General features: G+C 48.6%; 1 protein-coding gene and 1 long non-coding RNA gene across 3 annotated transcripts in view; one reads left to right on the top strand and one right to left on the bottom strand.

The window, feature by feature from the left end:
• LOC122187243 (GTPase HRas) overlaps positions 1 to 27,419 on the top strand; it is a 34,757-nt gene that overhangs the window by 434 nt on the left and 6,904 nt on the right. Inside the window, exons 2-3 of one of the 2 annotated variants that reach the window (XM_042884576.1) lie at positions 17,904 to 17,970; positions 24,681 to 24,834. In XM_042884576.1, coding sequence (XP_042740510.1) covers positions 24,724 to 24,834 — 111 coding nt within the window. In that variant the 5' untranslated portion in view covers positions 17,904 to 17,970; positions 24,681 to 24,723. The remainder of the gene's footprint in view (positions 1 to 17,903; positions 17,971 to 24,680; positions 24,835 to 27,419) is intronic. The other variant, XM_042884577.1, reaches the window with a different exon arrangement.
• LOC122187244 lies at positions 200 to 4,327 on the bottom strand. The gene is made up of 3 exons (XR_006181266.1): positions 4,289 to 4,327; positions 2,965 to 3,450; positions 200 to 1,497 (listed from the first exon to the last, which is right to left on the bottom strand). It is a non-coding gene; the product is annotated as an uncharacterized LOC122187244 (long non-coding RNA).

Raw genomic sequence — 27,419 nt, 5'->3', positions numbered from 1 at the left:
CCCGCCCCCACCGCGGGGCCGTCCCCGCCTTCGCGGCGCGCTGCGGGCGGTGCCCGGGCCGGGGGCGGCCCGCAGGTGGCGGAGCGCGGGGCGTGCGGCTGCGGGGCCGGCGGCGCCTCCCTTCGCTTGCCTTCCTCCGAGGGACGCTGCGGCGCGGCTGCACCCGCGCGGGGAGGAGCCCGCGGGCGGCCCGGTGGGAAGGAGGCTCTGCGGGACGGGAGGGAGGCTCGGCCTGCCCGCATCCGCGCGGGATGGGCTTCGGTCGGCCGTAGACAAAAGAGCCGGTGAGGAATCGAGGGGGGCTGCGAGCTCCGGGATGCCTGGAGAAGGGCGGATGGAGGCTGGAGCGTTGGGAAGAGCTGTGCCGTTCCGTACCTGAAGTTGTCTCCGTCGCTCCGTGCAGTTACTCCCGGCAGTGCCCGATAGGCACGAGCTCCCATAGGCTGCGCTCCTCTGCAGAGCCTGACACAAGCATGCACAGAACTGCGCCTCGGACACTGGCACTGTGCAGGAGAGCAGGGAGGGATGCGCTCACCCTGACTGCTTGTGCCAGCACGGGGCCGTGCTGAGGCTGCTCTTCCTCCTGCTACCCGGACCATCAGGGATAAGGGTGCTGCTTTGGTTAGAATTGCTGGTATATTTATCCTAAAGTGCTCTGGTTTTGCAGCTGGAGAATGAAAGCTTGCATGGTTTTCGCAGTGCTTGTAACAGAGCTGCGGCTGTGAAGCCATCTGTCCCCCCTTCATGCAGCCAGGCATTGCAGCCCACTCCTCCGGTGCAGTCCTGGTCTGATTAACAACGCAAACTCTGTTGTTTCAGCAGCAGGGTGAAACAGAGCTGAGGGAATTCCCAGTTCAGCCTGCTGGTGGGCCTGCAGGCTGGTGGCTGTCACTGCTGGGCTGTGCCAGGTGGGTGCTGTCAGCACAGCCTCCAGATCTCCACGTGAACATCGGTGTGGTCATACCTTCTGTGTTTGTACTAAGTGATTTAGTAATTAGCTCTAATGACCTCCATTTGGGGTCACACTCATGCCATGGTGTTGAAACAAGACCAAAGGCCTAAGGGAGGCTCTTTTGTGGGCTCTGTGAGTCGCTTGAAAGGGGATGCTGTGAAGCTCTGAAGGAGGTTCTGTGCACAAACCATCACGAGGGAACTCTTACAATGCTGTTGGACCAGAGAGGAAGAAGCAGGCTGACAACTGCAGCTTGATTTCTCTTCTTGGCTCTCCTGAGAAGCGGTGAAAAGCAGGCTGCTGGCACTCAGGAAGCATTCCTTGGGAGAGCAGCAGTACTAAAGCACCGTTTGCCACATCGCTATCTTCCACCAAACTTCCCCAACCTTTTGGGGAGGTGAAGTGCAGCTTCCAAACATCTAATTCCCAAGATGACAGCCCAACAGCATGGATGTCCTCTAGCCTTCCCACTCATCCAGGTTGGGCTGTCCGCAGCATTTGTCATCAGGATCCAAAACTTCACACTTCTGAGTGAAAAGAGCCTTCTGAAGTTGAATACGAGGGAAAAAAAATCACCACAGTAAAAACTGAGGCAAAGGCTGCCCTGCGTAGAGTTCCTGATGAAGAAGGGAATGGGCAGGAATGCTAGCCAAGCCCCTGCTTGCCATCTTTCAAGGTGTGTTGTGCTGCTCTGCTTTGGGCAGCCCAGTTGCACCCCAAGCACTTGTACTTAGTTGTAATTTATTACCAGCTTTGTTTTTAACTTATTTTTTTTCAAGTGTAAACTCAGAGCCAGCAGATAGATGTATTATTAGATTAATATCAGTAAGAGCCGAATGTATTCAATGCTTTTAATTGTACAAAATGATATTTCATCAGCTTTATGGCTCATTAGAAGCCAAAAAGAAATATTAAGCAAGTAAATTATTTGACAAATATGAGATTAAACAAATGACATTTGCTAAGTGCTGGTCAGCTACTCTGTCCAGTCCCATTCCTCTTTTCTCTCACTGTCTTTCTACTTTTTATTCTAATTTTTCATGGTTTCTCTTTTCCTGAGCTGTTCTCAGTGTCTGTTTCACTTATTTTTTTCCTTCCCATACTGTTATCTCTCAGTATATCACGGTTTTTCTTACATTCGTTCATCTGCCTCATTTTTTTAAGCCTCTCTTTTTGAGTCTAATGTAGCCATTTTCCCCTTTTACTCCACCTTGGTGGAGATTTTGACTGAACTCTTTGTTGCCAGCTGAACTAAACCCAGTGACTGTATGAAGACGTTTTCTCAGTGGCAGAGCTGCTCTGCCTCTCCCTGGCATTCTGGCTGTTGTGAGAAGGGTGTTTCCACAATTCTGGAGTGTTTTTCCAGCACTTATTTTTGCTTGTGCTCTCCCTGTGCCTTTTTAATGTGATTTTGACTGAATTATCTACTGTCTTTATATTCTAAAAGAATGACCAGGATCAAATGGCAGACCTGTTTTTACATCTTCATGCAGCTCATACACCTTCTAAGTGAAATATGCTGTACTTTTCTGCTGTAAGTACAGGAGTTACATGATGACACCCCCTTGTACTGGGAAAGAAAGGTCCCCACTGAAATAATGAAGTCACACCATTCCTCTGTCATGTGAAATGCTTTGAGTGCACTGCTATAGTGAGCAGTCCTGGCAGCATGTAGACCTGAAGCCAGATTGATTGGAGAGGATGGGGCTGAGAGGAGTATGCTTTTGCAGTTAATTATTTACTGACAATAGAGCAAAGCTGATAATAGTTGGTTTATAGTTACAGATATCTGAAGGAAAATGCCTCTAGATGATCTGTTCTGTATTGCCACCTGCTTGTTGGTCTCTCCTTAACATGGAACCAGCACTATTCAACAACTAGCTCAGTAAAAAATAATTTAAAAATCAGTTATCAACTTCGTGCTGCCAGAATACAATTCTGCAGCGTGTGCAGCTAGAGATCCTGGTATTTCCATGCTGGCTGAGGTGTACCTGCATTAATATACAACCCACCTGGGCATCCAAGGTCAAAGTGGGGTTCTTTGAACAGCTTATCCAGCTCTCCAAGTCTGATGCTGACAGATGACTTTGTGGGACCCAGGAATCTGACTCCATCTCTGCTGTTGGCTGGATGGTTGCTTCAGCTCACTAAAACTCTTCTTTACTGGGAGCAATGCTGACCCTCCTGCTGGGTGGATTGATGCAGTACAGCTGCTATAAGGGGAGAGCGTGCTGGGTGACAGTGCTCTGGCAATGCAATACATAGCACTGGGCAGAACTGTGAGTGGAATTTTCTTGCATTGCTAAAGCCAAATCAAGCTGCTCACATTGAAGTTAAATTTGAGAGCTGATAGAGCTGAATTTAGATGTGTGTAGGAGCAGTAACATGACAAACGCAGAGAAGGGACATAGCTGCATCTACAGTTCTCTGGGAAGAGGCCTGCACATCTTATTATTTAGCATTCTTAGAGATCAGCAGACACTGGGAGGAGCTGCAACCTGTGAAAAGAAGAGGAAGATGTCCTGTTCATGGGAGAAGGCTGTGAGATGTAAAAAGCTAGAGAGCAGGAGTGAAATGAGAGAAACTAACACACACCAGGGGGTTGTGCTCTGCTCCCATTCTGCAGGAAGAGAAGCGAGGAGTGAAAGAAGAGATCTGAGAGAGAAGGCATTGCTGATGCAGCATGTGATGGATGGGATGCATGCTGTTCTGCCAGCCTGGCCTAAATCAGACCCAACACTTCCCTTGAGAAAGCCAGACTCTGGTGAACAGTCTCTGAAGGAAAGTCATCTAATTGCAAGCACTTTTGTCCAAAGCAAGTAGAGGTCTCGCTTGGAGGCTTGTTAAGAAGTGAGTTCATTTCATCAGCGGTCTGTTGGCTCAGCAGACTGCCATCACATAAGCAGACAGGGCTTGCTCCAGTGCTGATGCTGTTTTGATGCTTTGCATCGTCTTCAGCAATTCTGTGATTTGTGTACAGCTCCATTCACAGTCTGCTCCAAGAGAAAGAGGAATGCGTATAAAATAGGTTTGAATATATGAAATTAGTCTGCGTGTGATCCATTTAGTCACTTGTCCTTTTTGCTACCCAAGTAGCTGCTGCAGCAGCTGCCTGGCACGATTCTAGCTCTGTATTTCTGCAGTTGCAGTAGTACCCATGTCCTGTTCCTGCATCAGGCTTTATTACTGTAGGGATGAGAGGTCAGAGTGCTTGGTATTCACAACATGGTAGAAAGCACATAACAGCAGAGTAGCAAGGCCCTAGGCTGCAGCAAGGGAAGGTTTGCTCAAATGCAATGGCTGTGGGTACAAAAATAAAGGAAATAAACTGCTTACCTTCAGAAGGCTTCAGGTACACAAGGATCTCCAGGAAGATACCCCTCACCTTCACTGCCAACCTTTAAATGAGGTCTGGGAAGGGGTGGATCCTGGCTCTACCCCTTCTGATCACTCAGGTACATTGCATACACCTGAGCTCCCCTGGGTTGGCCCTGCCTTCCCACCAGGTGCTTAATCACTGCTTCAGGCTGTGACTTAGCATTTCCACTGCACTAGTACTTGAGGTACTAGAGTTCATCCTGTAGAAGAGTGGGCTTGAGAAGCCAACCTTTTCAATATGATAGTAGATGAAACATCACTGTTGCTTGAAGGTTAATGGGACGGAGTCCAGCATCTGTGTGTGCTAATTCTGTAGCTGACTTTCCTGTTGTCTCTCCTTGTATCCGTGTATGATATCATAGCTGCCCTGATGTGGAATAGCTGCCTGAGGGGCTATGCAGGGGGAGGATATTGCTGTACTGCCATGTGCTGTGACCTCCATCTGGCAGCCAGTCTGCCTGCTGATGGACAAGGAAGCACGCACAAGTCCCTGCTTTGCTTTCTACCTCCTCCTGCTGCTGGGGGGGATGTGGTGGATGGGGCTGGTACTTGAGCCTCTGAGGGTGGTCCTGTGTGGAGCAGGAGTTGGAGTTGATGATCAGGTCGGTCAGGATGGGGCTCTGAGCTCTTGATCTAATGTAGGTTTCCCTGTTCACTGCGGGGGAGCTGGACCATATGGTCTTTATGGGTCCCTTCCAGCTCAAACGATTCTACGATCCTTGTGGGTCCCTTCCAACCAAGGATATTCTGTGATTCTCAAAAGATCCATGCTTGAAAGAAACACCCGTGTGACCATCCTGAACACATCTAAAGAAAGGCTTGAGGGAATGAGACCCAGGTCAGGAGAAATGCTGCTGCCTTCCCACAGGAGCAAGGAGGCCATGGAGTGGTGTGGCTGACGGTCATAGAGGAATGTGCAGGCCCTCACCAGCCCACTGGCTGAGCAGCCAGTTGTGTGGTCTTCAGATAGATGTGAATGTCCTTTCCGTGCAAATCTTTTGTGTTTGCATCGTATCTTCAGGAATGAATTGATACCCTGTAGTAAAACGGAGCATCTTGGGCTGTTGTGGATTGGAAAAATACTAAGAGAACTCGAGCAACTGACAAGAAACGATGTAGCCCTCTGGATGGGGAAGGGAGGAGGGCTCGATTAAAAGAAACAAACAACGGAGCTTTTGAATCTTGCTACATGCTCGTAGCAGGTAATTCTAATATGAGCCATCTCTCTTTGTCAGCTGCTCAGAGGCATTTCTCATGGAAAGAACAGTCAATCTAAAAGTTCAGTGACTTGACTAAGTATTCTTGGATAAAAAACTTCTTGGGAGGGAGCAGGTAGATTTCTTCAAGAAGCAAAATCTTTACTTTTTTTCAACTTGTTTCCCAGGCACCTAATCTAATCTATCCAAAACAATTCTCTGGCAGCTGGGGCTCACATATTTAAAAAAAAAAAAAGAAAAACAAACACAAAAAAACACCACACACCACTGTGGAGAGGAATGTATTGTGACAGTTTAATTTGCCACTGAAATATGGTCACCTCCGGCGTAGTTCAGAGAAACCATAGGAGAGCAGATGATAAAGCTGTTCAGAATGGGAGGTGAGTAACGGGAGGCTGCAGAGGAAAGATGCCTACATAGAAATGTAACTCCTGGAGTTCTGGTTTATCTTCTTGTTCCTTTGGCTCTACAATGGGGCTGTAACCTTGGGTCTGCATCACGCTGGTGGTGACTGGCTCTAGAGATCAAGTGGAGTCAGAAGGAAAGGTGGAGTCACAACACACCACAGGCCAGACTGTCTTTTTTTGAAACTTATGTTGCTGAATGCGTACATAAAGGATGAGTCTTTTGGTGTGCTTGCAGATGGAAAATGAAGAATGGCTCCTGCCTGTGGAGATGAGGAAAGGGACGGAGACTGCTCTGTGCTCCAAGGGCTGCTGAGAAGATGCATGCAGCAGGTCCCTGCCTGCAGAGCCAGCAGTGCAGTGAGCTCCTTGTTGGCAGAGGGCAGGTGTGGAGATGGGATTTCAGAAAGCCAGCTTGGTGGTTCTGTGGTGTGTGACATGAGCCAGTGCTTTAAATACACACGTTGCTGCTGCCGTCGGGAAACCCTTCAGGTCCCAATCTCCTGTAGTGTAGATCCATGTGAAAGCCAATTGGTTCATCTTATGCTTTGTAGGAATTAACAGTTGTTGATTTCAGCAATAAATAGTGGCACTGTGGGTGAGGTCTGCAGGGTCTAAAGACCGTGGGAGTGCCTGCACCCAGTCCCTGGTTGGGGACTAGCAGAGGTGCAGGACAGTTGACTGGGAATTACAGCTGCCAGCACGTTCGTGCAAATTCTCTACCTGCAGTCCCTACATTTTTAAATAAAAAACAAGGCATCTGTAAGATGCTTTTAAGAAGACAAACAAAAGCCAGCATGAATTTTAGGGGGGAAGTTACACAGTTTTAAATAAAGAAGTATAGAGTTGCTTCTGTAGTCCTGTTTAGGGGCCTCAAAACCAGCGCTGTCGGAAGAGTGTGCTCCTTGTGAAGAGAGCAAAAGCTGAACAGAGGGTTGGGTTTTTTCAGAGCATGCTAATAAGCACGTGTTTTTTGGCAGGGCTTGTGATTGCATTGCAACAGGGTTACAAGGTCTCGTTCAAATTCTGCTGAAGTCAGTTGAAAAATGATGTTGACTGCAGTGAGCATGGGCTGGCAATCAGGACAGCATCTCTTAAGACACTTCAGGTTTACCTCTCCTTTCTTCCAAAGTCTGCACCTAGAACAAGTTTATTCAATTTGCAGTTTAGTGCACCTTCAGTTTATATTCCTGAGGAGGGGAAAAAGAAGGAGGAAAAAATAACCCAACCAACAAATCAGAATAGTCCCACAGCTCCTGCTGTGGACATGGGTTGTGGCTGGCAGCTGGTACATGCAGCTGGAGGACCACTGGTTGCTCCTTCTCAGCGTGGCTGGCTCTGTGGGTGCCTATTGGGATTCAGACACAGGAGGAATAATGGTTAAAATCTAAGGTAGGAGTCCACAAACCCAGCAGTGATCGTACACTGGGATGGATGCAGAAGAAAAAGCTCTCCCACCAGGAAGTCATCCTTTCAGAGAGCTAATTCAAACTTCTCTTCGTCCTTTGAACCTTTCGGTAGGTAAATGTCATGTAGCTCCTTCTATGCTTTTTTGTCTGTTTGATTTGAGGGCTTTATGCAGCAACTTATTCCTCATTCATCCTGTTGTCAGGGACGTAATTCTGCCTGCAGTTCCCATTTGAGCTTAGTTTTCTTATTTTCTGTAGCACTGGGGCTGATGGCTTTGCAGATCTTACGATACCTCCTCCATCTGGCCAGCCTAGCAGTACGACAGCTCCACTTAATGTGTGCTCTCTGATTTGGCTTCCTGCCCCCAGACTCATTATTTTGCGTTCGTCTGTATTGAGCTCCAGTGCTGCCAGCCCCAAAGGATCATATATCTCAGAAGTCACGAAAAAGAGATGGGTCTGAAAATCCCAAGTCTCTTCCTGGTGTGTGCAGATTGCACGTTTCTGCAGCCATCCCCCAACCCTGCTGTGCGTATGCATCCCTCTCTGCCCCTCCCAGCAGTAAAGCCAAACCTGCAGGGCCCTGCAGTTCTCACTGCACAGAGTGCTTGGCCCCTAAGACTATTCCCACTCCTTTTTTGCTGACGTAGAGGCGAGTTGGGACCTGCACTGGGCTAGCGGCCCCGAAATGACTTGGATCCATTTGGAATATTGTTCCAGGGAAAATACTGCGGAGTTCTCTCGGCGGTAGGTATTTCAGAGTATCAGCCCCTTTTTTACCATCTGAAGTGTGGTATTACCTTTTGGCCCTGGAGACTGGGAGTGCTTTCATGTTGGGTGCAGCGTGAAACACGAGATGATCCCTCTCTGAAAAGTGCTTGAGCAAAGTGCATAGTAAGAAACATCAGGGTGCAGTTCACCTCTTTAGATGTTGACGCCTAACATCTCCGCTGCTTCCCCTTCGCCTCCATATGTACCCAGCAGGGGAAATGAGAGCTTTCATCTCGTCCTAATGCAGATGTCTGAAACCAGCCAGACAGATTGCACCTGTCTCTTCTCATTGATTGCAAAGAGGCTCCAGATGATGGGCTCTCACGTAGGTGTCTCTCTTGTAGGTGAGGTGAATCCCACTGGCTGCATGAGGCTGGTTGCAGTAGCACAAAGAGAGAGCACAGCTGCTGAATGTAGTCTGTCCTTGTCTTAGCTGCGAGTTGTCTTATCTGGTAAACCTATCCCTCCTCTTTGCTCAAGAGGCTACATTTCATTTCATAGGATCATTAAGGTTGGAAAGACCACTAACATCACCAAGTCCATCCCCACCATGCTCACTGACCATGTTCCTCAGTGCCACATCTCCACAGTTCTTGAACACCTCCAAGGACAGTGACTCCTCCACCTCCCTGGGCAGCCTGTGCCTCTGCCTCACCGCTCTTCCTGAGAAGAGATTTTTCCTGATATCCAACCTGATTCAACCAGTTTCTTGTTGGCCAAGAGCTGGAAGGACATCGTTCAGACAGCAACCACAGGGTGCAGTTACACACAGATGTGGGTGCTCCAGGGTTTAGTGGGTGAAACCAACGCCTCCTAACACTGGAGTACTGTTAGGTACCCTAATGGTGATGGGGATGCGAGGAAGGTGGAGCCAGTTTCTGTAGTTTTGTTTTCCATGTAGTCCGCTGGGAGCAGCTGGAGGTGACTGAGAGCTGTTCATAAAAGAACTGAGAAATGAGGCTGAGCCAACTGGGAGAAATAAAGCCTGGTCGCCTGGGGAGGATTTTCTTGACTGGCTGAGTTTCCTCTTTGATTGGAGCACTTGTTCCATCATGCCTTCTCCTATGGAAGAATTAGCCAGTGGCAGAAACATGATGCATCGGGTGTTTTAGGAGTGAGAACCTGTCTGCAGCGAGAGCCTGCAGAGCTCAGCCTGAGTCCCTCTGCAGCGAGCCTGGAGCCTGCTGTGTGTGCACAGTGGGGCAGGGTGCTGTGCCAGGCTCCTTACCCTGTATCATGCCTGTGTGCTTAGCATCAAATCCTACAAACTCTTAGAAAACCATTGTTTTGTACCCCACCTTTTTGATGACTGAAACACTAATTCCAGCAGGTTCAGGCACCCAGAAGTCAGCATTCAGTTCCAGAGAGCCTCAGGAAGCATACTGTGTGCATCATAGTTGCTTCAAACCCTTTGACTGTGGTTCTCAACCAGTGTGTGAGGAGCCCTGGCTGACTTCTGAAGAGCCTGCAAGAGCCATACAGTAATAATGAGAACTGTTGTCAGGCAGTTAAAATGTACTGTTGAGGAATCTGCACAGGAGTTCTTCTAGGACTTGGCAACTGATATGGATAGAAAAGCATTGCTCTACAGTAAGCGTAACCTGTGCAGTAAAAAACCAAATGTCACAGCCATAACGAGCCCAGTAAGAGGTAGAAATGTCAAAAGGATTGCCGTGCCTTTGCAATCACAGAAAATTTGTTAGGGGAAAGATTTTTGGCTGACCCCATCTTGAAAGCACACATTGCATGCTGCAGAGAAAAGCAGAGTACCTTACATTCTGTTATTTGGTATATTCTGTCTTTGCAAGGCACCTGACTTCTCCCTGCCCTACCCAGCTACACGTGTGCAGGACAAGCTCTTCTGCTCTACAGCCCTGGCTTCTAGGGGGCAGAGGTGGTTGCATAGCCAAGAGGGAGGTTGTGTGAAAACCTTCCGAAGGCTTTGGTTCAGGAAGGAAGGTGCATCAGAGCCTCGTAGTTGAGACCCACAGTGTGTGTTTAGCTCCCGTATTTTTACTGCTATCCCTCTCCTCTTGAACTTTGGTACAATAAATAGTGGCCGTGTTTGAGGAGTGTCCTGGCAGAGAGGCATCTGGCACAGTATCCAGCATTTGCTGCTTCCCTGCAGTTGCTGCACATGGGCTTTCTGCCTGCTGTTTGCAGATCCTGCAGGTCAGCAGGTGCATCATCTGTAACACTGAGTGGCATGTGCCTGCCCCTTTTCCTTGCTCATCTACAGTAGATGCTTCTTGGTTTTGCCACATGGGGGAAATAACAGCGAGGGCTCGAAAAGATATTACCTCTGGGTTTTGGTTTCCAAAAGGAGAGCCTGGAGCTAGCAGCTTGCTGCACAGCCTGTTGGGATTGCCTGCAGAGTGCTGCTGTGCAGTCATTGCTGAGAGCAAAACCTGGGTTCTATCCTGGGAGCATTTCTGTGCTAGTTGCAGCTGCAGCCTCTCTGCTGCAGGATGTACTGCTTCAGAACCGTGCTCTCTGCTTGTTATTTTTTGCCACTGGCAGCACACTTACTGCCTTGTCTGAAGCAGATTTGTAGGTCTCTAGGTGATGTGTAGCAGCTTCCCTTGGCTCTCTCAGCCAATAGGCATATGTGCTGGCATTGGAAAGCTGATGGGAGAAACCAGGATCTGTAAGTCTTTCCCAACGGTATGACCTTCCTAACTAATTTCTCTTGTATAGTTCCCAAATAACATGTGCATGTACCTAAATCTAAGCAGGTAATCCTCAGAAGGCCTCTGCACATAGCAGGGGGGTTGAAACTAGATGATCATTATGGTCCTTTTCAACCCAGGCCATTCTATGATTCTGTAGTTCTATGAAATAAGTTGTTGCACATTGGTGTTCAGAGCAGAGCTAACTTGGTTGCAAAAAAGAATGTTCTCAAGGTTTTAAAGCCTTTAGTGTGGCAACAAGAGAGGAAGGCTCCCAGCGCAGAGAAGCCCTATTCCCTCCCATGCTCTACCAAAAGCTACTTTGGTTTCTGATTCAGCTCTGCAAATACTGTCTGGTGGCTTCAAACTGCATAAGCAGTAGGCTGGTATTATTTCCCCTGCGAAGGCTGGAGGGAGGGAGTGAAAATTAAAGCAACTTGTCTCAGCCAAAGTCAGCTTTGTGGAGTTACAAGTGTGTCTCTGTGGAGCCCAGCGAGAGGTCTTTGCCTTATCTGGCTCAGTACCGTGCTGGTTGCACAACGCTCACAGCCCCTAGATGCACATATTTTCGCAGGGATGGCCCCAGTTGCCCAAGTAGAGCATTTGCTCAGATTCTCATGCTTTGCAATTACTATAAGCTTCTCATGAGAGAGAGAAGGAGGAGTGGTGCCAGGTGTTTTTTTTTCCCCTCTCCCTGTTGTTGTTCCTCATCAGCTGGTTGCTTTGAAACGAGCACGTTGTGGTTTTCCTTCAGAAGCAACATGTCGCTGCAAATGCGGCTTCAGAGAGCTTCCAGGAGTGCTGCGTGCCGGTGGCTGCGGGCAGGGAGCAGGCAGGTCATAGCACTGGGGATGGTGCACCAGTGAGCTCAGCCTGGTGCAAGCCTGTGCCCATTGGGCCTGGCAGTGCCGGCACGTCGGCATTCCTTCCGGCACTCAGCAGCAGCATGGAGCCACCTCGCTTTTTGGACCGTCGCAGCGGGATGTCGTTGAGGGAATCGGAACCTGGTGCTTTGCCAATAAGGACCTGCAGTGTTGTTTCCTTGCCTCGTTCAGCTAAGACGTTGTGATAAGAATACACACAGACCTCTTGTTACAGCTGTGCGTGACACTAACACGGCCCTTGGTTTGGGGTATTTGTGTGAATTCTGTCCTGAGCTCATGGGAGAAAAGGGTAATTCTCACCACATTAGTACAGGTACAGAGCCAGAAGATGTCTATACCTGGACAGCTTTCTTGTATGGCACACTTTGTTTTAGGTACAGCAGCAAAACCATGAGTAATCTCCATGTAGCCTGAGGTCTGCTGTTTTTTTCTGGAATATACTGAGCTTGTGCTGGTTGCTTTTCTTCAAGTATCGTGTGATACTGAAGGTGAACCGAGTATGACTTGTGACAGGCCAGCAGAACTTCACCCTTCTGCGGGCTGTAAATAGGCATCTACCTTATGGATGGATGGTGGTGTCCCAAGATATTCTCACCCTGTCCTAGAGCACCAAGAGCCCAGGTCCAGCCAACCAGCTCTGGCTTGGCACGTGAGTCTTATCAGAGGTGGGACAGGAGAGGTGCATCCATGGCCTCTTTTCCCAGGTAACCAGTAATAGGGTAAGAGGTAACAGCCTGAGGATGCTCCAGGGGAAGTTCAGGTTGGATATTAGTGAAGTTTTCTACTCAGAAAGAGTGGTGATGTGTTGGCACAGGGAGGTGGTAGGGTCACCATCCCCAGAGGTGTTTGAGAACCATGGAGATGTGGCACTGAGGGACGTGGTCAGTGGGCATGTTGGGGGTGGGTTGAGGATTGGACTTGGTGATATTGGTGGTCATTTTATGATTTTACAAAAGATAGTCGATTGATGGGGGTTTATTGAGTCCAGGGTCTAGATCCTAATCAGCCCCTGACAGAGGGTGTTGAGTCAGAGCAGAACAATGTTTAGCCCAAATTTTTGAGGATAGATTCTGAGGGTCAGTTGACAAGCTCCAGCTTTCAGAGCTCAATGCTTTCCCTGCTGTTACAGGATGAATTTTCCTCTTCCATTAATATATTCACTCTGCAGAACAGTGCAGCATCTATTTTTGCTCAAGTAGCATTTCAAGTTAAAGTTAGCTTGTTTGACATGCAAGCTGGTGGCTTTCTGTGGGCTTCTTCTATTTAAAAAAAGCTTTTAGCAAACATGCAATCCTTTTTTTTTTTTTTTTTTTAATGTTTCAGTTGAAGCTCCTGTGTGGGAACAATGAGAGCTATGTAGAAACTGTACTCCCTATACCACACCATGGCTTTGAAGGTTCTTTGTATGGACAGACTTGGTCCTCAGGGAGATGCTTTCTGAAAATATGAGAGGATTTAAAGGGGAAATAAGAAGCAGTTTAATTCCAGTTAGGTGTGAATAATGTCTATGCACGACAAACTGCTGTACTTTCTTTCAAGAGCCCTGAGGAGTCCTACTGGTGAAGTCTGCTGCTGCCAGATGAAGCAGGGAGTCTTCATCAGGACATCATTGCTTCCCTGACCTTGCTGGTAACTCGTGTCTCCCCTAATGATACTGGCAAGACCATAAAGAATCACAGTTCAGTCCAAATCTCTGAAGTTATTCTTATTTTCCAAGGAAGGAGCACTGTGTCCTTCTAACAAACATTTGAAGAGAAGTGGATCCGTAAAGTAGAGCCCCCAGCTGGAGATAGTTTGGTTGTTCTCCATTCACTTTAAAACGAGCAAAGCACACACACAAACCCAAACTCTTTCTGTTTGTTCAAAAGCAAAGACTTTGTGACTGTTCTCACTGACTGGCTCCTCAGAGGGCTCATTTCCATATCTGATGAGTAATTTCTGAGCCCAACGTGAGGCTCACAAGATGGATCGTGTCGTGACAGGAGCAAGGAAGCATGCCTCATCGGATGAGTCCGGGTTGTGTTTTCAGCAGCACCAGTTCACATCAGCTCATTTTCTTGTTTTCTTTTTCTTACCTGAGGGAGAACAACCCAGTTCTCCCTCTTGTTTGCTGTTAACTCTAGAAGTGCCCTCATGGTCTTGGAAGGTCAGCAAAGGCACCATGGACAACTTTTTGAGGGCAGTGGTGAGGATATTTGGAGAGGAAACTCAGGCCACACACAGCACCAGCTTGTTGGTGCTGCCATGGGCTGTAGCCCAAGGTACTCATAGGAGTTTCTGCTGCCATGAGCTTTCAAAACCCCTTCCAGAAGGCAGGGTGAAGCTTCAGCCCCTGCATCTTCGCTGGTCTTTGTGAGGGCAGGTACTGAACACAATGGTAAGCAGTGCAGTGAAAGATCAGGGCTGGTTTGCAGACTGATGGGGACTGATAGGAAAGGGTAACAGTATTAGATGCTCCCATTGGTTGCTTGCAGAGCGATTTAGGTCATATAACAGGTCTTCCCAACCCATACTTGAATAGCATATATCCAATGTGGTAGATTTTACTTACAGTGATGAAGCATTATTATCCTGTGGGGGATTGAGGGGAGCTGCTTGGATTTTTCCCACTGGACTGAAGGGATGGTCATTTTATTTGTTTATTTACAATTATTTTTAAAATTATATTTTAAACCAAAGCCACACTGTTAGGAGTCAGCATGATTGTTACTGCAGCAATTCCTCCATTTGTGTTGCCTATGCATTACCTAACAGATTCCCTCACCTCCACTAGGGTGGGCAAACCTAGAGACTCCCTTGTAACACTTACAGGCTTTTTTCTGTCACTCTTCTTGCAGAAATTCCTCGGGAAGGCTCTGCACATCCTTGGGAGTGCTAAGGAAAAGAAGGGGATGCTTAGGTAGAGTTTGGAGTAATTAGGAGATTTCAAAACTTGTTTTAAGTCTAGCATTGAAATGCGGTTCATTTCTTTGAATGTTACCATTTCTGCAGCTCCTTCCTGGTGGCTCTGCTGGCTTTCCCTATGCCTCCAGGCTGAATGAAGGTGTCTTTCTAGTCCTTCATTTCCCAGGAGATGTGAGGGTCTACCTTGCTTCTGTATGGAGATTCTGAGAGGCTTAAGTGCACCAAGTGTGGAAAATTAAAACCAATAAGATCAGGTGGCTTCGCTGAAGAGATGATGCTTTTTACCATGGCTTCAAAAGATGAGGATTTGACTGCTGACTGGATGGCAGGGATACCAGAGCTAAAGGACAAAATATAAGTTGAAACTTTGGTATAAGAATCCTTTTTCTTGTTTGGAAAACAGCCAACAGGATGAGATCTTGCTCCAGTGCTGGCTTTGGTTTCCACTGCAGAGAGGAAAAGAGAAAAAGATCATTTGGGGATCCATAAGAATCCTGCGACACCTTCCACATTTTGACATTGCTTATACTGTCCTAAGGAACTTCATGTGCTGGGAGCTGAGCCAGGCTGAATGCAGTTTTTTAACCGTGTTTATAATGGGAAGTGTGTTACAGTTCAAAGTTCAAAAGTCCTTCTCTTCTCTCTTCTCTTCCGTTTTTTTTTTTTGTTTTTTTTTTTAAGTATGATTGCCTATGCTGATAATTAACAATACAGTGAAAGAAAGCATGCTGGTCCTTGTGCATCTGACAATCTGACAGTGCCAGTTAAGATCAGTGTGTTAGCCCTCTTGCTTCCTACTTCATTTTGCTAATGTGAATAACATCATGCTTCTACCAAGCATGTTATGCTGTGTGCTAATTTTGCCAGACAACTTACCTATCTTTTTGTTCAGCAGATTGCTCTCCCCAAGCCTGCTGGTTCTGTTCTGGCAGAAACATCCAGCTGTGTGTCTCAGCTCAGTCTGTGGGCACAAGGCATGTCACCTTTTCCTGCTGTTTTTGTGCTCATCCCTCAAAGCCACCTGTTGCCTTTTTCTTCCTGATTGGTTGCTCTATGTAGAGCAACAAGAAAGCTGAGTCCAAGAGGTAGGGACTTGCAGGGTCTCTGGGGTGTGATGGCCTCAGACAGCGCATTGGAGATGCCAGCTCTGGACCTACTTGTGGCCTCTACTGGGGTGAGGTGGAGCCACATCTCTTGTTGTTTTGGTGTCTCACTTTTTGGGGATTTCTTCCCAACCTTCATGTGCCTTTGGATGCTGGCTATGAGCCTGTTGCTGCAGGCTTTCAAGGAGATTCTGGAAGGAAACCTCCTGCTTTTGCCTGTGGTGCCATTCTGGAGACTGTGAATGATCCTACTTCTGTCCTCTGCATGGTCAACCCCAGCCATTGACAGGAAGCACCGTCTTGTGGCAAAAGCAAGAACTTAGGGGTACAGAAATGCACAGCTTCAACCAAAGCTTCCCATGTGACAGTGACACTTCATTGCTGTGGGTTCCTCACTGCAGAATGGAGTTATTTCCTTGGTCCGCTGCACTGAGAGTTCTCAGGGGCTGGGAGAGCTGCAAGACCAAACCCTGCCGGAGATGGAGGAGTGTGTTCCATCATGTCCATGCTGTGATGCCTGCAAGGCATATCAGAGAATCATAGAATGGCCTGGATTGAGAAGGACCACAATGATCATCTAGTTTCAACCTGCAATGTGCAGGGTTGCCAATCACCAGACCAGGCTGCCCAAAGCCACATCCAGCCTGGCCTTGAATGCCTCCAGACATCCACAGCCTCCTTGGGCAACCTGTTCCAGTGCTGGATGGAGACCCTGCGTCTCTTTATCCCTCACTCCACAGCCAAAAGAGGGAGACTCCTCCCTTCCCAGCAGGGAGATGTCCTAATCCAAACATAGATCTCATGCCTTAACCTTCAGACCTCTTTGTCTCTCTATCAAAATGCTGTTGTGCGATAGTTGCTTGGTACTGCATGCACAACACTGGTGGGCTCTGCCTGCCTGCAGCCCCATCCACCTTGGCTGTCAGATGGCTGCATGCACAGCTGCCTGAGATCTCTGCTCAGCACCCACCTCGCAGCTCTGTAGTGCAGTGTTATCGCTGCAGAGCGTGGTGGCTGTGTGCTGGGTGGGAGGGGGTTTGTTTAGCTGTCCTATAAATCAGCAGCATGCGCCAGACTCTGCTGCATAATGTCTGATGCATATTCATGCTTGCCAGCAGTGCGGCCGGGACAGCATTGTGTCACCGTGTTAATAGTGTGCCCCAGAGGGAAGGGAAGGAGGAGGGGGGCTCAGCAGCAGCTGCCTGCTTGCTTCCCTTTATCTCCTCCCAGCTGCCCGCTTGGCCCCCCAGCACGCACCCTCACTTGCTTTTCTGTTGCATTTTTCCTGCCTCTTTCTCCCAGATTTGCCAAAGCAGATTTGATTTTGCTGTGGTACCTTCTTTATTCTCCCAGCTCTGCTGCTAAACAAGGGTATGTGCCTGTAAAAGCTCTGCAAGGGCTAAATGAATGCAGAAGGATGATCGTTATATTTGATCACATAAATTAAGTGGCTTACTAATCAAGGAGACACTCTGGAAATATCTGATTTTGTCTGTTCAGGGTCGCTCGAGCTGTTCCTTTGGGCTCTGTGTTTGAATGAACTGTGAGAGCAGCTTTTATCGATGTCCCCATGGGAGTGGAAAGGCAAGAAGGGAACTCACTCTTGTTCCTTCATGCCACAGGAGACGATCCCTTTGCTCCCATACATGCAACAAAGAGAAGACTATTGCGGCTGTGCTGCTCTGCCCTGTCTTAAAAAATGGGGGGAGAAAAGGCTGTGAGCCACAATTCTCTAGGAAAGATAGAACTTTGGAGGATGTGATTAGCAGCCTGTGGTATTGTGTGAGAGAAGGTGGGTGGGGATTGAGTGCTTGGTGAAGTCAGGTTGTGCTCTAACAAGAGGGATGGTTTGTTGCTCCTTGGGGAGGAGACCTGTGGGATCCTTGCCAAAGTATGATGAGGGTTTGGAGCTTTTGTGGGTTCAAGGGGAGGCTGGACGAGCCCTTGGAAAAGAGTTCTTTTGAGGGTTGCTAAGCAGACAAGCTGTGCCAGGCCCAGGAAATCCCCTGAGCCAAAAATAATCGGCTGCTGGGTGAGTGGTAGGGGAAGCAGCGTGTGGGTATTGGTAGGGAAGGGTGGGTCGTCAGCCGCACCAAAGCGTGGATGCTGAGCCGTTATTCTTACTCCAGAATAGGCTCCATATAAGAATATTCTCCTTTGCACAGCCAGGGCATTGTCATTGCTCACTCCTCTCTGTTTCCTCTCCTTCCAGGGGGACTTGAGCCATCCCCAGAGCTGAGGACCCTATTTCTCTGCAGGGCCAGTTAGCCATCCAGAGGGTGAGTGAATCTGGGGGTGTGCGGTCTCCCACCATCTCATTCCTTCCTCTCATTTCCTGCTGCTGACCAGCAGGCTCCAGCCCTTCTCACCTGCTCCCTGTCCCCCCATCTCCCTGTCTGGAGCGTTCTGCTGCAATATTTCTAGCAAGGTGGGGCGTGTGCTTCATGTACCACTTTGTTCCTGGAGGCCAAAGCATTCTGATACTCTTCTAATACTATCTTGCTCAAAAACTGGCCTTTTTAAAAGGTTCTTTTCCGTGATTTTTTTTTAAATAGAAAAGTAATAGCAAAACAATTCCTGCAACTTCCTAGTTCCAACTACCTCATTTCCTTGTCCATATGCTGTGAAAGTTCATATGCGTTAGGCTTTAAAGCAAGCACAAAGCTGAACAACCAGACACATTCTGCTGCAAGTTTTTCTAAAGGATTACAGCTTAGAAGTGTTTGTTTCCTGAAACTGGCTTCTTAGTTTTTCCCTGTCAGCAGTTGTTTGGGAGGAATGGGGAAGGGTGGGGTGAGAGAGGAGGGGGAATGCAATTCTTGAGCGTGTGGTACAGTCTGTTTGCATGGAAGTGATGGGGCCAGTGAACAGTCTTGATGTAAACCCGCACCAAACATGTGCCAAAAAACAGAGTAGGCCCCTCCTGGGCAGCAAGCAGAATGTTGTCTGTAACCTCCCCAAGCACACCGAGCTCTGCCCTTGGATTTTCAGTGCTGCTGTGTCACAGCCATTCCTCTGGCAGCAGCTCTCTTCCTCTCTTGTTCCACTGGGTCTGTGCTTTGGAGCATCTCTGCGCCCTCCCTGCGCTTGTGACACAGTTGTGATTTCATTAGGATAATTGGAGAGCAGTTTGGGCTTTCCCACTTGATTTACTCTGCCTCTCCAAACATCTCTGCACATGGAAGCTCAGCTCAGCAGGGGAGCTGTCAGCTCTGACAGCCAAACACAAAGACCCGGCGGGGAACCAACGGCTTTCCCATCCAAAACCTACACATGGAGCTTTTTGTCTCCTGTTAAGACCCTGGATTGGAAGTCACTTGTCTGAATTTAGTTCCTGGCTTTGCCACTGATGATGAGATTGGGCCTGTTCCTTTGCATGGCTATGCCAGTCTGCAGGATTAGGAGGATGGTGTTTCTGCACATCAACACTGACCCCTGCTCTAGCAGTGACTGGCTTGGTGGTTAGGGGTAAATACCTACATTTGTCCCTTGCATCACTGCAGCAGCAATCCCCTGCACAGGCAGCAAGGAGCCAGGCTGCTGCTTCAGGGAGATGGGGACACTGGTGGGTGCTGGAAGGGGCTGCACCCCAGTGCTGCTGCTTTCTGTTCACCAGCAAGTAGAGGTTGCATTGAAACTTCCACAAGTCACCAAGTGGACCAGGCTACTGTGGAACAACAGCATGGAGGTGTTTGAGAATCTTGGAGATGAGGCACTGAGGGACACGGACAGCGGGCATGGGGGGAACGGGCTGAGGGTTGGACCTGGTGACCTTACTGGTCTTCTGCAGCCTTAATGATTCTGCTATCCTTTGTAATCCCACCCTGTTATCAGGCAGCATTGATGGAAAGTGAGATCCCACCACAAATTGCTAGCACATTGCATCACCTGACAGGACGTGAGCAGCCCAAGTGCACTTGGCTTCATCTGCTGCTGGAAATTCCTCCTTGCCACCGTACGCAGGTGTAATCAGAAATTAAGGAATCTGTTCTCACGCTCAAACCAAGATCAGAAATGCTGGCTATCAGCTGCAAGTGCTGATGGCAAGTGCTACTTTCTGCATTGAGCATTCCTTGGGGATAGGCTGCAGTGCTGTATTACAGATTGGTGATGTTTATAAGCTCCTGAGATAAGGGGCCTGCTAATCTTTCTGTTGAACGTTATCATTTTGATGGCCCACGATAGCTAGGACATGATTTCTTCATAGAGAATTGATTCAGAGAGAAAGCTCTTGGACAGCTGGTGTGTTATTGATATTTATGCAGGTTGTTACTGTTTCTGGTAGCTTAATAAAGCAGTTAGGCAGAGTTGTGATTCCCCAATGTTTTTCTTACAAAGCAAGTTGGCAACAAAGTACTTCACTGAACTTGCGGTTCAAGAGGGCCAGGGAGATCTGCACAGTCAGAGCAGCGTACCACCAACAGCAGGTGATGTGCTGCTGCTGCTTTTATTAAATAAAGCCATCAGGCAGGGTGTGGCGTGAGCAGCTGAAGTGCAAACCAGGGAATAGAAAACTGGCAGTGGTTTTGGTGGGGAAGGCATCATCTCGTTTCCTTTGTCTTCCTGTCTGTTCTGGCCTGTGTGACGGTATACCTGGGCACTGCCTGCTGCCATCTGCCCCTCTCCTGGCAAAGCACCGATGGCTGAAAGCACAGCATTGCCTGTGGGATGTTGTCAGCGTGATGGCGAGGGAGGAGGAGCAGGGACTTCAGAGGTTCTTTGTGGTCCCTGGTTAGAGGGGTTGTACTGCCAGATGTGTTCTGACATGAAACACTGCTGGGCACCATGTGGGGACATATCTGCGTCTGCTCAAGCCCTTGTGCAAAGCTATTTCGTGCATGCTGATGAACATCTAATGGAGGACATTTGTTGCTTCTCCAAAGCAGGGTCACTGCTTGCAACTGTTGTGACATCTTTGGCATCCCTCTCTCTTTTTATCTGGGGGCCGCATTATCTGAGCTTGTGAGTATGAAGCCAGCAAGTCGACAGCCAAACACACTGTGTTAGATTTGCAGCCCACTTCTTTGTTAATTTAAAAAGCAGCAAATAAATGAAAACAAAACACTGTGGATAGGCTGTGATTCATACCAGAGCATCAGCTTGCCAGCCTCATTTTCCTACTGTCTTCCAGGCTGGGCAGGTCGCTGAGAACGTCAGTGTTTTGACCCTTGAAAGGAAACATGACGTGTCATTTTAAACTGCTGGAGAAGTTCATACAGCCCCTTCAGAGGCTGTGTTTTGCAACACTGGTGACAGTGTTGCATACGAGCAAATGGAGGAATCTGGGTAGTCACAAGAGTGAGCCAGCAAGGTTTGCCTTGTCAAAGCAGAGTTTCTGAATTGCATTTTGGGTCTAATCATTCCTCAGTTCTTGTGGACAGGGCTTTTGGAAGAAAGGACGTGAAGTGTGAGTGCTATTCAAAGATATTTGCAGAGGTGGAACTGATAACTTATGCCATTAAATGAACCCCCTGTTGACAGGTAGAGTGTAATAGTTCAGTAATAAACAATATTTCTGAAATCTCCACCATGGTTGGCTTCTGTGGCAGTGCTGTGCAAAAGTCTGTCTCTTGGCTTGTTTACTTGGATGGTATCCATTTAAGGTATACAACAAAGCAATGGGATGAAAGGAAGGAAGCAGAGAAAGCTCCTCCAGCGAGATCCTGTTTGAAGGATGTGAGAGCCTCCTTATCAATGAATGCATTGAAAATCCACTTCATATCCCTTTTGCTTTTGACACCTGACATGATGAGATGTCAGAAGTGGGCCAAGCCTCTTGAGTTCCTCATCTCTGCTTGTGCCAGATGATTTTCTGGAGATTTCTCTATGCTGTCCCAGCTTTGCACTGAATTCAGCTGTGATCATCAGAGAGTCAGGTCCCCAGAACTACCTCTCCTTCTGCTAATGCAGCTCCCTGCTTAAGAGGAGAGGGTTTGCAGGACATCAGTTCATTCTCTGCAGAAAAGCAGAGACTTAACTGGGGTCCTGAGGAGCATCCGTAGCCTCCAGGCTTTAGGTCCAAAAGTGCTGTTCAGTCTCTTTACTGGGAGAGCTTGCACCAAGCACCTCGCTCATTGCTCCTGCAGCCAAAGCCTGGGTGCTGCCCAGCACACACAGCACAGGATTTACAGGGCTGTGCCATCTGCCTGCAGCACAGTCTCCATCCCCTCCATACACGCAGAGATGGGATGCGAGTGCCTGTTGGGGCTGGGGCGAGGCGCTTGCTCTCCCTGCTTCCCCAGTGAGGCTGGCAGATGGTTCTTGTTTCCTGAAGCTGTGTGGCTCCTGCTGCCTGGGAAATCCACAGCGTCGGGGGAGGACTCATGGGCTACTGGGCTGGGAGCAGCTGCGCTGCCAGGCGGAAGCACTCAGCTTTCCTAGACAGCTTTGAATGGGAGCCAGGAGCCCTCTCTCTACGAGAGAAAATCCACGAGGTCAGGAAATACAGCAGCAGCTCCAGCTCCATGCTAGGGCTGTTGGCTTGGCACTCAGACTCCAGCCCTCCTCTTCCCAGATGGTGCTCCTGAAAGGCTCCCAGCCGTGGGATCCTGCTGAGCTTTTTATTGGACTGCCTGGCACAACTTTCTGGGGATCTGGCTGCTGGGAACAATGCTGGGCACCGCAGAGGTGGTACATTTGGGTAGGAGTGGAAAACACCAGGGAGCAACTTGGTTAGTCCTGCAGACTGCTGTTCTTGCTTAGCGTGGGACTAGGAAGCTGTGCTTTTGTGTTTTCCTCTGTTATTTTTTGGTCAGTTCTGTTTGGGCTCCACTTCAGCTGCTGAGAAATGCAAACTTGTTTTTCCTCCTCTGCAAATTCTCACATCAGAAAAAGCTTTCACAGCAATCGCCAGGCTGCACGTCTCCATCCGGTGCATCCAACACTGGTGTGGGCTAACAGAGAATGTCTGCTACTATCTCTCATCACTGCCAGCGTCCTCCGGGTGTTGTGGGAGTCAGCAAATACTGAAGCTGCAGAGTTCTTGTATGTAAACTTTCTTTTGTAGGAGGAGCACTTTTGCATTGCATGTGCACACTTCAGCTTGTTCAGTGCTGCCTTGACCTCTAACTCATTAGAAAATTTCCCTGCAGATAAGTTGAAACCAGGCACTTCCCGAAGGACAGAACTTTCCACTGCAGTTAAAGATCACTCCAGTTACATCTGCAGTTTCAGTTGTCCCGTCCACTTGCGCAACACACAAAGCAGGCTGTGACTGTCGGGTGGTGAGCTGACTTTCAGTCTTGCTCTTCAGCGAAACTATCTGGGAGTTGCTCCCAGAAAAAAAGGGATTGGAGAACTCTTAAGCTGAAAACCTCCCTTGGCTTTTAGAGCCTGACTCTCTGCCACATGGTGCTGTATGGCTCCTGACCAATCTCTTCCCCAGCCTCAAGAACAGAGATCCATCAGACTTCTCTGGGAAGGTGTGGACCTGGGGTATCTCATCATTTGCACCTTATTTTCTCCCTAGCTTCTCTAGCAGTAGAGAAGGGCATCGGTGTGGGACCAGAGGTCTCACCTGTTTGAGCTCTGGTTGCTCTTTTGCGGCCATTTCCTTGCTTTTCCCTGAGATCCTGAGTGCAGGGAAGGACATGATCTTTGTCTTCCTGCCACTGAGATAGCAACTGAGAAAAGGGCTTTGGCAGGCAGTGGCTGTGTCTGACTGCCCCAGCCCTGGTGGGTGATTGAACTGTCTGAGTGGTTTAAGGTTGCAGTCAGATGGGGATTGAAGTCAGAAAGTTCTGCCCTACTTTAGATTGGATCCTTGCTGTGTTAGCAAATTCAGTAGCTGCAGACATGGGCTGGATGCAGTGCCCATTGCAGGAACACCGTGTACCAACAGCCTGAACAAAGCTCATCTTCCAGGGGACGCAGCAGCTCCTGCCAGCATTATCACACTGCTAGGCATCATCTGATGTGAAATACTGTGCTCCCAGAGCTCTGAGCTGAGCAAGTGGCCTCTTTCTGAGTGCTTGTGTGCTGCTCAAAGGGCCGTGCCCCTTCCTGGTTATTTGCTTTACCAGCAATTTGACTAGAGATGGCCAGGAACCACCCTTCAGCCTTAATGTTTTTAAATGTGCTTTCTTCAAATTTCCCTGCTGGGTTTTGAGCTGCTAGGATCCCTGCTCTTCACAGCCTTTCCCAGAGCACTTAAAGCTCTTTGTTTCTCTCTCCATTTGAACTTGCATGATAGATCTCTTTGTAATGGTTGGTAAGTTCAGGGGGATTTCTGTTCAAGCCTTCAGGGTTTTGTAATAGTCCTCTGGTAAGCTCCACATTGAAGTTCCTCTTTCTCAGTAGAAGAGGAGCTGAAATTTAAAGGTTTACTTCTCATTTACACAACCTTTTCTTTGGTCTCCTTACCTACAACTTATCTCTCTCTTATCTCCCATGCATTGTGTCACACGCAGGATGCATCCAGACTGTCAGCCTGAAGGACTGCAGAGTGTCAGAGTTACTCATTGGGCAGTTCTGTATACAGTTTGATTGATTTCTTTCGCTGTTTTGAAGTAACCTTTGCTGCTGGTAGAGGGTATTAGGTGAAATAGCTCTGGATGCTGCAGTTCTTTGCTGTAATTTTAGAGCAAGCTTCACGGTTTAGGTGAGGTCATCTCACATTTGAGACCCCAGAGAATGGGATCATAGAAGGCAGTGCATTCTGGAGGCACAGCACAGGGCAACAGAGTGAAATAAATATCATTTTCTCTGCTTTCCAGGGTAGTCAGTGTACTGGAGGAGGAGCATACAAAAAATCCTCGACCCTTGGGTCATCCCATCATCTCTGTCACTGACCACATTTTACAAGAGGGTACATCTGTGAGCTTGGGCTGTGAGGCCAGAGCAATACTGGAGCAGAATACCTCACAGGAAGAATTTAATAGCTAGAGCAAACTCATGTTTCAAGTACATGGATGCCCACTTTTCTGCCTTTCCCAGCCACTGGTTTATGCTCCTCACTCTCCTAACGTGGTGGCTGTATTTCTCCTTGCAGGTGGTGGTGCTCCTGGAGGCCCTGAGCTGGGGTCAGCTGGAAGATGACCGAGTACAAGCTGGTAGTAGTGGGAGCTGGAGGCGTCGGGAAGAGCGCTTTGACAATACAGCTCATTCAGAACCATTTTGTTGATGAGTACGACCCCACAATAGAGGTAAGCAGCTCTGTCTAGTTGTTTTGATACTGCTTTTTTGTATTTTGCTGCAAACTTGAAGTGTGCTCGGCTTGGACTAAGGACTGAACCCGGTCAGGGATCTTCCTTTGCTTCATAAAGCTGCTCCAAGTTGCTGCATGTGAATTCAGAGGTCACGGTGTCCTACTTGTGTCTCCTGAGGAAGGACAGTATTGTCTGCTGGAGAGAGATAGCACAGCATGCACAGAAGCAGGCACAGCCTCGAGGGGCCGATGGGCAGCACAGAGCTCCTCCTGTCTGAGGAGGCGGTTGCATAGAGAGCAGGTAAAGATTTGAGACTGAACAGCCATTTTATGCCTGTGCTTCCATTTCTCCTCTTGTGCAAAGTAAGGATGCTGACCTCCTGTGCGTGATGCTTTGAGATTTACTGATGAAATTGGTTCTGATGACTTCTGTATGTCCTGTATGATGAGATAGGTCAGGAGTCCAAACAGAGGTAAAGGCTGCTGAATTTCTTTTAAGAGACACTCCCTTGTCTCTGCAAAGTAGGGAGCTCATGAATTTTCTTCAGGCCACCTAACACTTGGTTATGGATGAGCTCTGCAGTAGGAAGACCAATGCTGTGGTTCTTCCCTAGGGCTTGCAGACCTCATGAAATAGCTCTGGGAAAGGAAAACAGGGAGTGTTTTTCTGTAGTTTGCCTTGAGTTCCAGATCTCTATCCTCCTCTAAAGCATGGTGAGTTCCTTCTCCAGCAGGAAGCAGAGAAGAGAGATTGTGCTGGCAAGGTCAGTTCTGCACACCCTCCATTGCAAGGAGTGAGAAATGGATCTCTTAAGACAGCATGGATCTGCCATGTCCTGTACTTACCTGGAGAATCAGCCAAGTGCCTCTGTAACATGATGGGAAGCACAGCAATAACAGCAGAGTAGCATGGCCCTAGGCTGCAGCAAGTGAGCACTTGTTCAAATGCAACAGCTGCTGACACAGAAATAAAGGAAAGAAGCTACTTCCCTTCAAGAAAGCCTCAGATATATAGGGATGTCCAGCAAGATCCCCTTGCCTCTACTGCTAACCCTTAAAAGAGGTCTGGGAAGGGGTGGATCCTGGCTTCCCCCCCCCCTTCTGATCACTCAGGTATATTGCATACACCTGAGCTCCCCTGGTTGGCCCTGCCTTCCCACCAGGTGCTCCATCACTGGTTCAAGCTGTGACTTAGCACTTCCGTTACAGCTTGTGCTTCTATTGGTTGTGCAGAAGGGGTTCAGTGCTCAGAATCCAGTTTTCTACATTACAAACATAAGCAACAAAGATTTTTTTCTCTTTACCTTTTTAAAACGTAGTCAATTATCAAGCTGATTTCACTGTTCCATCACTGCTGGAGTGATGCTAATTACCCACTGCGTGACTCACACGTCGTTCTGGGAGAGATCTGCATGGTGCTGTGCTCACATTTTGGCTCCTGGCTGCTCCTGCCCTGCTCTGTGTGAGGAGTAGGTTCCCCTGGGAATGCAACTCGCGCTCTGTCACGCCTCTCAGACAACAACCTCCCTGCCTGCAGTCCTGGAGGAGTCTCTACCAGATGTGTATAAATACAGCTGTGGTTACTGCAGTTGTTATTATTATCATAATGCCTAAAAGGTCCCTGCTGGGGTCAGAAATCTATTCTGGTAAGTGTTGTATGTGCAGTCCCCACCCTGAAGAGCTCAGCACTTAAATAAACAAGAGAGGCAAGGCTCGGTAGAAGGGCTGAAGTGTCTTATTATCCTACAGATTGGAAGGAGGAAAGCACTTAAAGGCACATGCTATTACGTCATTTGGCAAGGTCACCTAGAGAGTCCATAGCGGAGCCTGGAATTTATTTTAAGGCTCCTGAGTCTCAGCGTCGCACCTTGCTTAAGGAGCCAGCTGCCTCCTTCCCCTCTCCTCTCCCCTCCTGTGTTCTTCACCTGTAGTCGTGTCAGTCCATTCCGTTCCATTTCGGTGTCCCTCCTGCCTCCTCCTGCTGCAGATTTGCAGATCTGGACCCCATCCCCCCCCAGAGGTGGCTGGGACGTGACCAGCTCTGCCTTCCTGTGCGGCTTCTGCTCAGTGAGAGCTACACACCCATCTCCTAGGGTGGGATGGCTGTTTGGGTGGCTCTGCTGCTTTCTTAGAGAGCTGTGCCAAGTGGCTGTGGGCAGAAGAGCTGCCAGTGGAGGGGCACCTCCCTGGGAGCCATCAGTGCTGGGTTCTGGGGAGCAGTGGGAGAGGTGTGAAGGTCCCTCTGCTACCTCAGACCTGGAGTGGGCAGGTGCAGCTCTGACCCAGTAATGTGCTGGGATTCAGCCTCCTTTGTGTGCCTCCAGCTGTACGTACCCTGCAGGGAATTTAGTCCATGTAAACATGCCACGGGAATGTAAACCTTGTGTAGTGTTTCACAGCCCGCCCTGCCCACTCATGCTGTGAGTGCTGGGGACAAGTGGCTCTTTTCATGTTTCTCACACTGCTGTGGGGGGACTGCAGCTCCAAGCTGGTACCTAACCATGCCTTCATCTCTCACTTGTTATCAGACAGAGGATCTCCTCTCCTCTCCTCTCCTCTCCTCTCCTCTCCTCTCCTCTCCTC

Source organism: Lagopus leucura, unplaced genomic scaffold (assembly GCF_019238085.1).
Source record: "Lagopus leucura isolate 7727_CA_CO unplaced genomic scaffold, USGS_WTPT01 Super-Scaffold_100044, whole genome shotgun sequence".
Classification (NCBI taxonomy): domain Eukaryota; kingdom Metazoa; phylum Chordata; class Aves; order Galliformes; family Phasianidae; genus Lagopus; species Lagopus leucura.
This window is presented reverse-complemented; position numbering and strand designations above follow the sequence as displayed.